General features: G+C 46.3%; 1 protein-coding gene across 1 annotated transcript; it reads left to right on the top strand.

Annotated features, from left to right (window-relative positions):
- The first annotated feature begins 195 nt into the window (after positions 1–195).
- On the top strand, positions 196–7,747 carry LOC311251915 (uncharacterized protein). Its single transcript, XM_084344585.1, has 7 exons — positions 196–1,457; positions 1,504–2,622; positions 3,817–4,170; positions 4,250–4,360; positions 4,590–4,916; positions 5,537–5,869; positions 6,953–7,747. The coding sequence occupies exons 2-7, from the start codon at positions 2,586–2,588 to the stop codon at positions 7,042–7,044; spliced, it is 1,254 nt and encodes a 417-aa protein (XP_084200711.1). The 5' UTR covers positions 196–1,457; positions 1,504–2,585; the 3' UTR covers positions 7,045–7,747.
- The last annotated feature ends 4,145 nt before the right edge of the window (positions 7,748–11,892 follow it).

The following is an 11,892-nucleotide window of genomic DNA, read 5'->3' as shown; positions in this document are numbered from 1 at the left end:
AGGGACTCACACACCTTCATGCACACAGACTCACACACCTTCATGCACACAGACTCACACACCTTCATGTACACAGACTCACACACCTTCATGCACACAGACTCACACACCTTCATGCACACAGACTCACACACCTTCATGCTCACAGACTCACACACCTTCATGCACACAGACTCACACAGACTCACACACCATAATTCAGACTTTGTATCTCACAGTAACTTAATCTCATCATGTCGACTTCATTCTTTAACAATCCTGATGTTTTGTCTCATAATCGTCACATTTAATCTCATAATTTAACTTCATGTCTCTTAGTTATAACTTTTGATTCTCAGTATTTTCATTTGCCATGAAAACATTTGTTTTAATCAAGCTCAGATATCAGATGAAGATTCCTGTCAGCCAATCAGAGTTCATCACTGATGTTCTTGTAAACAACCACCAGAGGGCGACATGACTCCAGCAGGATTATTACCTCTGCCAGCGTTTAGTTTTCAGTACTGCACTACAGTACAGTTTACAGGTATTTGTACTTTACTCGAGTATTTCCATGTTCTGCAGATATCTGCTTTTTACTCCACTACATTTATTGAAAACACTGTTTTAGTTACTAGTTACTTTACAGATTAGATGCTGCGTCAGAGCTGAATCAGCACTTTTTAAAATTCATTTATTTGATCAACAGTCAGATTAAAAACAACTCTTATATACAAACAAATAATCTGGAAAGTGCTGAATATACTTTAGTATATTTACTTGAGACTTGAGGGTCACGCTTCACTTCAGGTCTGTAAATGTTAGTTAAGTATGTTTTAGTGACAAAACAATGTTCAGTCATTTCTCTGAATTTGACCCCAGTTATCACAACATGTGTTAAAAACATGATTTAATAAAGATTTTCTCATGATGAACTCAACTGGATCCTAATGAACTTCTGCACTTCAGTAAAGTCAAATATATTTTGTCTCATCAGCAGAATATTATTACTAAATCATGTTGAGGTCGTTATTTAATTTCAAAGACATTTAATAAATACATGACTTCATAATTACTCCGCTGCTGACCATTAAAGTGTGTGTGTGTGTGTGTGTGTGTGTGTGTGTGTGTGTGTGTGTGTGTAATAAAAGTCAAATGAAATGTGTCAAATTATTTTTGGGCGGCAAAAACTACACAACTCACAATATTCAGAAATGTCACAAACTAAAGAGAAACACTAAAATATCCCTGATTAATTCTGAGTCGTGAATCAACACGTCCAGAACTTTAATGGTCAGTAGGCGAGTAATTATGATGTCATGTATTACACCTACGAAGGTGTGTGAGTCTGTGTGCATGAAGGTGTGTGAGTCTGTGTGCATGAAGGTGTGTGAGTCTGTGTGCATGAAGCTGTGTGAGTCTGCACATGAAGCTGTGTGAGTCTGTGTGCATGAAGGTGTGTGAGTCTGCACATGAAGGTGTGTGAGTCTGCACATGAAGCTGTGTGAGTCTGTGAACATGAAGGTGTGTGAGTCTGTGTGCATGAAGGTGTGTGAGTCTGCACATGAAGCTGTGTGAGTCTGTGTGCATGAAGCTGTGTGAGTCTGTGTGCATGAAGCTGTGTGAGTCTGCACATGAAGCTGTGTGAGTCTGCACATGAAGCTGTGTGAGTCTGCACATGAAGCTGTGTGTTGGCTGCCTGCAGGTCGGGAGGACAGGATGCAGCAGTGAGCAGCTCTGGTATTCAGGAGCCTGCTGAGACGTTAATAAACTAAATGATTGACACATTTGCAGCATGACTCAAACAGAGAGGGAGGTGACAGTCTCAGTGTTACACACTCAGCTGTCATGTCCCTGACTGACCTGTTCACTAGGCTCGTAGCCTCAGACCAGCACTAACCATCACTAGCAGGCTCAGTCACCTGCGACCTGCTGAGTGCTACATCGTGTCAACCCGCTTCACACACCTGTCTGTTGTCAGACGAGGCTGAGCTAATGCTAAGGCTAGCAGGCCTGCTGTCAGGCCCGGGGCTAACACTGTCTGCAGTGCCCGTGTTTCTAACGGAGAGCAGCAGCTGTAGCTCCCGGACACGTCCCTCTAACAGAGACACCTGAGACACCTGCAGGACAGCCAGCACAAACCATCCTGACGCGTTTCTCCGGGCTGCTCACTGCGGTGACAGCCACAAACAGTGAGCTAGGCTCGGCTGAGGAAGCTACCGGGCAGCAGCACACTGCCCAGTAACAGACACAATACTACAGGTTATAGGAGCTAAAGTTAGCTACGGGACAAAACCAGCGGGACTGTGAGCGACTCACGACCGAAGAATACACAACTAACACACATAGACAAGGAGAGACACAGTAAACAACAGCAGTCGAGCTCGGGGAAGTCCAGGTGGGCGTCACCGGAAGCAACGTCACAGGACGCAGCGCTCAACACGTGATTTACTGGAAACAGCTCAAAGTGAAAGTAAAGTTCGGTCCTGGTGTCAGTGGACGGTCAGCAGGAGGACAGTGACGACTGTGAGCTGATGTCCTCCATGTGTCTCTGAAGTGAAGCTCAGTAAAGAGGACTTTGTGCTGGTTGTAGCTGTGACAGGAAGATGAAGGTGTTTGTGGTGTTTGTGATCCTCGTGCACGGTAAGATAACCTTCCTCCCTCTGAACTGATCATCACCTCAGTCCACCGTCGTGTCTTTAATGTGGGTTTGTGTCATGTTCACTTATTTTTATTTTATTTATTTATTTATTTATTTATTTAGACGGGACAATGCATATTGATGATCATTACATATGAAATGCAACGTAAATACACCGGATTTGGCACAGATGCTAATTTCCATCCGTAGTCCCCGGACATCAAACAGCACTGGCACAACAAGACAGGAGAAGACATGGGAGGAAGTGTAGGGTGCGACTACACATGTTGTCTAGTAGAATAACTTGTGCATAAAGTGCAGTGTTGCTTTCAAGTGTTACAGGGTTCAAGTAATACAGGACTCATCTAGACGAAAAAACTATGCATGGTCGCAGGTTTGGTTGTCGAGTAACCGTTTCTTTAGATTGTACTTAAAGGATGGGAATGACAGACAGTGTCTTATTGTCAGAGGTAGGTCATTCCAGATTGAACAGCATTGGACTGAAAGGATGTTTTTACTAAAGGTGGTTTTTGGAACGGCACTTCGCAGCCTCCTCTAACGGTCGACCTGGTGCTGATTCCTCTATCAGACTTCCTTTGTATGAATTCTGATAATGGAGGCGGGCCCAGACCGTGTAAGGTCTTGAATATAAAACCAACCTGTTTAAAAACCTTAAAATTAGCAGAACTCAGAAAGCTGTACCTCCTCAGGATGTTACGGTGGTGATAAGAGCGAGGTTTCCTATCGAACACCTTGAGCGCACTCTTATATAGCTGTTCTATGGGTTTGAGAGTTGTTAAACCTGTTACACTTCATCAGTGTGTTTCAGCTCCAGGACCATGTTTTCTTCAGAGAAACACATGAAGAACAGTTAAAGGCAGCTGATGTTCACTGTGTCTTTAAACCTGATGAATGTAGAAGACTGTGCAGTCGCACTGTCCTCACTTCTGGTCTTCAGGATTAGATCCCTGCAGCTCGCTCACACTCTGATGGCTTCTGTTAACAGACGTGTTGATGATGCTTTGCTGACAGCAGCGTCACATGTGGATGTAGATGTTGGCCTTCATTCACACAGAGTCTGAGTTGAGCTTCAGCAGCACAGTTTACAGGCTGCACACACTGCAGAGGACCACATTCACTCATCACATGAAATAAGGCTGCTGTCATTGACCCTCTCTGTCTGTGTGACCTCACAGTTTCCCAGCATGCCTCAGCTGTGGAGCTGTATGAGGGGGACCCGTTTGTCCTGCTGCCCTGTGACTTTCCCACGGATGAACTGGACGAGCCCTCAGTGGTGTGGAGCCGCTACGATCTGGATCCTTCAACCGTCCACCAGCGTCAGCAGGAAGGTGACCGACTTAAAGACCAAAACCAGCTTTACAGCGGCCGAACATCCATGAAGACTGACGCTCTGGAAACTGGAGACCTCAGCCTCAACCTGACAGACCTCCACCTCTCTGACAGCGGCTCCTACACCTGCACCGTCAGAGGGTTCAGCTGGGGGAGACAGAGAGAATGGAGAGTGACGAGCGTACAGCTGCAGGTCAAAGGTCAGCAACTAACCCTAAAACCTGCTGTAGATACAGGTCAGAGGTCAGAGGTCAGAGGTCATGTTCTTTATGTTTCTAGTTCCCACAGGACGATTCCCATCCTGGGCCACAGCTCTCCTGGGTCTCCTGGTTCTCCTGGTTGTTGGACTTCTTGTTGGAGCTCTTTTACTACATTTTAGGCACGACTCAGGTATGTCACTACAACTACACTACCCATCATGCACATGGGCAGCATCTTTACTCTGGTAGCTCCCTGACTGTTGAGACAGACTGTCAACAGTGAGGTCTGGGATTATAAGAGAAGGATGAGACAGTGAGGTCTGGGATTATAAGAGAAGGATGAGACAGTGAGGTCCTGTTACCATCACAGTTCCTGCTGCTGTCTGTACAGCTGATGTTGTGGTTTGTTGTCCTCTCAGTCTACCAGGTGGAGGTGGATTCAGGGGCGGAGTCTGTCCAGCTGCCCTGCAAAACCACAGTTCTCCTGTGTAGGATTGCAAAGGTGGAGTGGAGGGACGGAGACGACACGACGGTCCATGTGTATCAGAACGGCTCTGACCAGCCTGAACAACAGCACAGTGTTTACAAAGACCGAACAGAGATGAAGAGAAACCTGCTGAAACATGGAGACCTCAGTCTGACCCTGAAATACCCCACAGACACAGACAGAAACATCTACACCTGCACCGTCTACAACAGGGAGGAACACATCCTGATGAGGAAACAAGTGGAGCTGCAGGTCAAAGGTCAGTACTGTAGATACAGGTCAGTACTGTAGATACAGGTCAGAGGTCAGTACTGTAGATACAGGTCAGAGGTCAGACTGACATCAATCAGCTGATTGATTTCCAATCAGAGTTGACAGTATTGATCTGAATGTGATGTTTTTATTTGATCCAGAAGAAAGTTGAAGGAACGAGCTGAAAGAAACAACAAATCTTTTCATCACTGAGAACAAAGAAATGCAGCTTTAATAGTTTGTATCAGTTATTGATTGATGATCAGTTCTCAGCAGATTCAACAAATCTTCACTTCCTGTTGAAGAACTGGATCAAAGAAAATGTTAAATTTGACGTCCAGAAATGTGAAAGTGACAAAGAGAAGCAACAAACAGCAGTTCAACACTGAGAGGAGACATTACTGTGAAGACCACAGGGACAAAACATCACAACACCATCAGGACTCTGATCATGTCCAACACCTTGAACACCTGGTTTTACTTCCTGTATGTCTGTCCCCTGTTACCTGCTGGTCTCACCTGGTTCTGTCCTTCAGCTTTCTCTACTACTTTGTAATCAGTCAATAAAGTTATTCAAACTGCTGCTGCTGTCTGTACAGCTGATGTTGTGCTTTGTTGTCCTCTCAGACTGTCAGGTGGAGGTGGAGGAGGGGGAGGAGTCTGTCCAGCTGCCCTTCAAAACAACACCTGACCTGCCTGAGGACGTTAGAGTGGAGTGGGTCTGCTTAGAGCCCTCATACAAGACAGTCCACCTGTATCAGAACAGATCTGAGCGGCCTGAAGACCAGGACCAGGATTACAAAGAACGAACAGCGATGAAGAAAGACCTGCTGAAGACTGGAGACCTCAGTCTGACCCTGAGATACCCCAAAGAGACAGACACAGGAACATACTGGTGTGTAGTCTTCAACAAGGACAGAAACATCCTGAGTGCGAAAACAGTGGAGCTCAAAGTCAAAGGTCAGTATGAAGATACAGAACAGAGGTCTGTGCGTCTGTCTCTGGCTGGCTACTTGTCTCTGGTTGGCTGCTTGTCTCTGGTTGCTTGTCTCTGGTTGGCTGCTTGTCTCTGGTTGGCTGCTTGTCTCTGGTTGGTTGCTTGTCTCTGGTTGGCTGCTTGTCTCTGGTTGCTTGTCTCTGGTTGGTTGCTTGTCTCTGGTTGGCTGCTTGTCTCTGGTTGGTTGCTTGTCTCTGGTTGGCTGCTTGTCTCTGGTTGCTTGTCTCTGGTTGGTTGCTTGTCTCTGGTTGGCTGCTTGTCTCTGGTTGGTTGCTTGTCTCTGGTTGGCTGCTTGTCTCTGGTTGGCTGCTTGTCTCTGGTTGGTTGCTTGTCTCTGGTTGGCTGCTTGTCTCTGGTTGGTTGTCTGTCTCTGGTTGACTGCTTGTCTCTGGTTGGCTGCTTGTCTCTGGTTGGCTGTTTGTCTCTGGTTGGCTGCTTGTCTCTGGCTGCTTGTCTCTGGTTGGTTGCTTGTCTCTGGTTGGCTGCTTGTCTCTGGTTGGCTGCTTGTCTCTGGTTGACTGCTTGTCTCTGGTTGGCTGCTTGTCTCTGGCTGCTTGTCTCTGGTTGGTTGCTTGTCTCTGGTTGGCTGCTTGTCTCTGGTTGGCTGCTTGTCTCTGGCTGCTTGTCTCTGGTTGGTTGCTTGTCTCTGGTTGGCTGCTTGTCTCTGGTTGGCTGCTTGTCTCTGGTTAGTTGCTTGTCTCTGGTTGGCTGCTTGTCTCTGGTTGGTCACTTGTCTCTGGTTGGCTGCTTGTCTCTGGTTGGTTGCTTGTCTCTGGTTGGCCGCTTGTCTCTGGTTGGTCACTTGTCTCTGGTTGGCTGCTTGTCTCTGGTTGGCTGCTTGTGTCTGGTTGGTTTCTTGTCTCTGGCTGCTTGTCTCTGGTTGCTTGTCTCTGGTTAGTTGCTTGTCTCTGGTTGGCTGCTTGTCTCTGGTTGGTTGCTTGTCTCTGGTTGGTTGCTTGTCTCTGGTTGGCTGCTTGTCTCTGGTTGGCTGCTTGTCTCTGGTTGGCTGCTTGTCTCTGTCTAACTGTCCTCTGTCTCCTCTGCAGGGAGGACTCAGATCAAAGTTGAAACAGTGGACATCAGGAACAGAAGCAGCTCCACTGATCCGACTCCTCTGATGGCTGATCAATCTGTCTGATCGGTCTGTTGGTCAATCTTTGATTATTGATCTGATGTGACTTTGGATCAGAGACAAAATGGAGGTGAAGGAGCTGATGGAGGACGGATGAAGACAGGAGGACGCTTCGTCAGCTTCTTCTTCACTCTGACTCCTCCTGCTGACTCTCACACAGTCTACACACTCAGTATTGATGACTGTTGATCAGTGATGTCAGAGTGATGTCAGAGTGATGTCACATGTTGTTTGGACTGAAACATGTGGTTTAGATCCTCTGAACTGTGACCGTAAAGTGTAAATACCCCCTCAGATGTACAGACAGCATGTCTCTGTAGTAACTAAATGTCTCCTGACCTTCACAGTGTCTCCAGATAGAAACAGGTCCAGTTCAGACTGTGAGGACCTGTGGCCGCCTGCTTTAACCTCACACATCATCTTTACCTTCTGTTCAAAGCAGCGCATCTTAAACCTGAACCTCAGTTTGTGTCTCATCATAGTTTTCTATAAACTGAGACTTTCTCTGCAGCTCTTTGTCAGACTCACCCAGAACGCCCTGGTGTGCAGAGCGCCGACCGTTCAGCTGCAACAGATCCACTCTGTGATTCTCTGTTTTATATTTAACACTTTATTAAACAACACAAGAGACGACTGCTGTTGTTCATCTGCTGTTTGTTCACTTCTCTACAAGGGACTCACACACCTTCATGCACACAGACTCACACACCTTCATGCACACAGACTCACACACCTTCAGACTCACACACCTTCAGACTCACACACCTTCATGCACACAGACTCACACAGACTCACACAGACTCACACACCTTCATGCACACAGACTCACACACCTTCATGCACACAGACTCACACACCTTCATGTGCACACTCACACACCTTCATGCACACAGACTCACACACCTTCATGCACACAGACTCACACACCTTCATGCACACAGACTCACACACCTTCATGCACACAGACTCACACACCTTCATGTGCACACTCACACACCTTCATGCACACAGACTCACACACCTTCATGCACACAGACTCACACACCTTCATGCACACAGACTCACACACCTTCATGTACACAGACTCACACACCTTCATGTACAGACTCACACACCTTCATGTACACAGACTCACACACCTTCATGCACACAGACTCACACACCTTCATGCACACAGACTCACACACCTTCATGTACACAGACTCACACACCTTCATGCACACAGACTCACACACCTTCATGCACACAGACTCACACACCTTCGTGCACACAGACTCACACACCTTCATGTACACAGACTCACACACCTTCGTGTACACAGACTCACACACCTTCACGCACAGACTCACACACCTTCGTGCACACAGACTCACACACCATAATTCAGACTTTGTATCTCACAGTAACTTAATCTCATCATGTCGACTTCATTCTTTAACAATCCTGATGTTTTGTCTCATAATCGTCACATTTAATCTCATAATTTAACTTCATGTCTCTCAGTTATAACTTTTGATTCTCAGTATTTTGATTTGCCATTAAAACATTTGTTTTAATCAAGCTCAGATATCAGATGAAGATTCCTGTCAGCCAATCAGAGTTAATCACTGATGTTCTCGTAAACAACCACCAGAGGGCGACATGACTCCAGCAGGATTATTACCTCTGCCAGCGTTTAGTTTTCAGTACTGCACTACAGTACAGTTTACAGGTATTTGTACTTTACTCGAGTATTTCCATGTTCTGCAGATATCTACTTTTTACTCCACTCCATTTATTGAAAACACTGTTTTAGTTACTAGTTACTTTACAGATTACATGCTGCGTCAGAGCTGAATCAGCACTTTTTATAATTCATTTATTTGATCAACAGTCAGATTAAAAACAACTCTTGGGTTGGAAATGCCACATGCTAAGTTTTTTTATGTAAACAGACACAAACATTTGAATTATCCTGACACTGTTTATACACTTTACATCACGTTGATACACAAACCAGTCAGTAGGTGGCGCTCTGGTGCTGCTGTGGATCCACTAGGAGACTTCAGCTTCATGCTCTGCACATGCGCAGCTCAGAAACAAACGAGCACTGTCCTGAGCAAGACGATAACTTTTGTCCTCTCTATTTCATCCCACAGAAAATGTCTCTGCTACACAGTGCTTCCTGGCCTGTGTCCTTTGCTACTGGTCCAGATGTCCTCTAGGTCTGGTGCCAGTAACACGTGCAGTGGACTCCACATGACGCTTCTGACAGCAGCTGCACAGCCAGTCATTGATGGCTCAAGCTTTGCCCAGGAAGACTTTGTGGTAGCTAATCTTTTGGACAATATTTAAATGACATATTTAGTTATTCTTTGTTGATTTTTTTCACGTGATCCATCCTTAAAAACTCATTAAACCTTTGATGATGCCATTTATGATCCATTTGGAGATCACAAGCTGTAATTTCCAGTTGAACCGCATGGCATTTGACTGCACTGCTGCTGCCAGTAGACTGTAAAATGTAAATACAGTTTGTATTCATAAAATATTCTTTTGTTGGCAGTTTGACCTGGAGAACAACTGTGCAATGTGCTCTGCCTCAAAGTCCCCAGGATCTGGGCCTCCCACTACTGACTGGGTGAGTGTTTCTCATAACGTGTACTTATAATGTGGTTTTATCATAATATTATAATGTAAGTAAATGTATGGTATGACATAGATTGTATTAACTGTAGCATCACTCGGTCTATCAGCAGCACCACATACGTATAACATGTGTGGACATTGTATTTATGAAATACCAATCATGAGCCATTTCATTACACCTGTACAATGTAATACAGTCCAACCCAACATTTAACTGTGAGGAAGCTCATCATGTCTCACTTTTTGTTGACACTGTCCAACAGGAAACAATCACACTGTTTATTGTTGAGCTCACAGTGGGTGCTGGTGTTTGTTGGGACCCACAGATGTAGTCGTTCACTGTGGATTTCAAAATGGGCTCTGAACTGAACTCAGTTTCCCAGAATTCCCCATTCTTCACACCTAAGTGCAAATTCAGCTTTGAGCTGCTATTGGTCAGAGAGACAGACCCCCCTCTGAGCAGATAGTCAAAACTCCAGCTCCTTCCTGTGTTCTCTCTCTTCTCCACCTCTCTCTCCACGGGGCTGCCTGCCCTCAAGCTCTCTTCTCCTGGATTCTTCTGGGCCTAACAGCTGCTGAGAGCTGCAAGCTGCATTTCCAGCAGGCCATAAGAACTTCTCCTCACTGCAGCGACACAAGGTCCTGCTAGTGTTCCAGATCAGTTAGCACCAGCAGCTGCGACGCAAAGCTTGCCAGCTAACACCACAATCTGAGGAACACCAAGCAAGTTAGCACTGAGCTGATATCCCTGCAAAGGAAAGGAGCGACCAGGTTCCTCCATCTGCTGTCTTTCATCAGATCTTGCACAACAAGAACAGCATTGTTCAACATTGGAATCCCAACGTTCTCCTGGTTGGCTCATCAGCCAAGGAACCACCAGCACCTTTACTTCAAAGACTCTTAACCCTGAACTGGGCCTAAATTGCATAGCATAGCACGGCTAAGCACAGGACTTTAAACTCTGGTTGATGTAATGCATATGTGTTCAATCTATGTGTTTGTTCACTGTTTGAGTGTTATGTGATCTCAGGTCAGGTCATTGGTAGTTTGCTTTGCTACACGGCTTATTTGACATTAGTTGAATGATGCTTCACACAGACTCAGAGTCTATGCATGCAACTAACCATCTTCTATAACCTGGCATCACATCACACACACACACACACCTGTATTTTGTACATGTTAGTTAGTGTGTTTTCATCTTTGTGTAAATAAAAGACTTTTGAACCTTCATGCTGTCTATTTAATATTGTACAAGAGTGAAAGTTGCCAACCTCGACTCTGTCAAGAACTCCAAAATCCTTCAACCATTACAGCTGTTATGGTAATATTGGTTGTAGTTATTAAGTTAATTATTAATCAGAGTTACAAATAGTTTAGTACCTTTTCTGAGACTGATTTGGTGAATTAACTCTTTTCCCTTCTTCAAGGGCGGTGCCCCGAGGTGATCTAATGTAAATTGGATCTTATTATTAATCATAATTAATAATTATCCATCCATCCATCCATCCATCCATCCATTTTCTTCCGCTTATCCGGGGCCGGGTCGCGGGGGCAGCTGCCTGAGCAGGGACACCCAGACTTCCCTCTCCCCAGACACTTCCTCCAGCTCTTCCGGGAGGATCCCAAGGCGTTCCCAGGCCAGCCGGGTGACATAGTCACTCCAGCGTGTCCTGGGTCTTCCTCGGGGTCTCCTCCCCCCGGTGGGGCATGCCTGGAACACCTCCCGAGGGAGGCGTCTAGGGGGCATCCGATACAGATGCCTGAGCCACCTCAGCTGACTCCTCTCGATGTGGAGGAGCAGCGGCTCTACTCCGAGCTCCTCCCGTGTGGCGGAGCTCCTCACCCTATCTCTAAGGGAGCGCCCCGCCACCCTGCGAAGGAAACTCATTTCGGCCGCTTGTATCCGGGATCTTATTCTTTCGGTCACGACCCAAAGTTCGTGGCCATAGGTGAGGGTAGGAACATAGATTGATCGGTAAATCGAGAGCCTCGCCTTACGGCTCAGCTCTCTCTTCACCACGACGGACCGATACAACGACCGCATTACTGCGGCCGCCGCACCGATCCGCCTATCAACCTCACGCTCCATCCTTCCCTCACTCGTGAACAAGACCCCAAGATACTTGAACTCCTCCACTTGAGGCAGGATCTCTCCCCCAACCCGGAGGGAGCAAGCCACCTTTTTCCGGTCGAGAACCATGGCCTCAGACTTGGAGGTGCTGA

Source organism: Pagrus pagrus (assembly GCF_965226575.1).
Source record: "Pagrus pagrus genome assembly, chromosome: 22".
Classification (NCBI taxonomy): domain Eukaryota; kingdom Metazoa; phylum Chordata; class Actinopteri; order Spariformes; family Sparidae; genus Pagrus; species Pagrus pagrus.
This window is presented reverse-complemented; position numbering and strand designations above follow the sequence as displayed.

Excerpts from the sequence above, each read along its gene's own strand:
- LOC311251915 (XM_084344585.1), top strand. The coding sequence starts at position 2,586 with ATGAAGGTGTTTGTGGTGTTTGTGATCCTCGTGCACG. Across the intron at positions 2,623-3,816 it reads GTTTGTGATCCTCGTGCACG|TTTCCCAGCATGCCTCAGCT; the intron begins GTAAGATAACCT and ends GTGACCTCACAG. Across the intron at positions 4,361-4,589 it reads ACATTTTAGGCACGACTCAG|TCTACCAGGTGGAGGTGGAT; the intron begins GTATGTCACTAC and ends TTGTCCTCTCAG.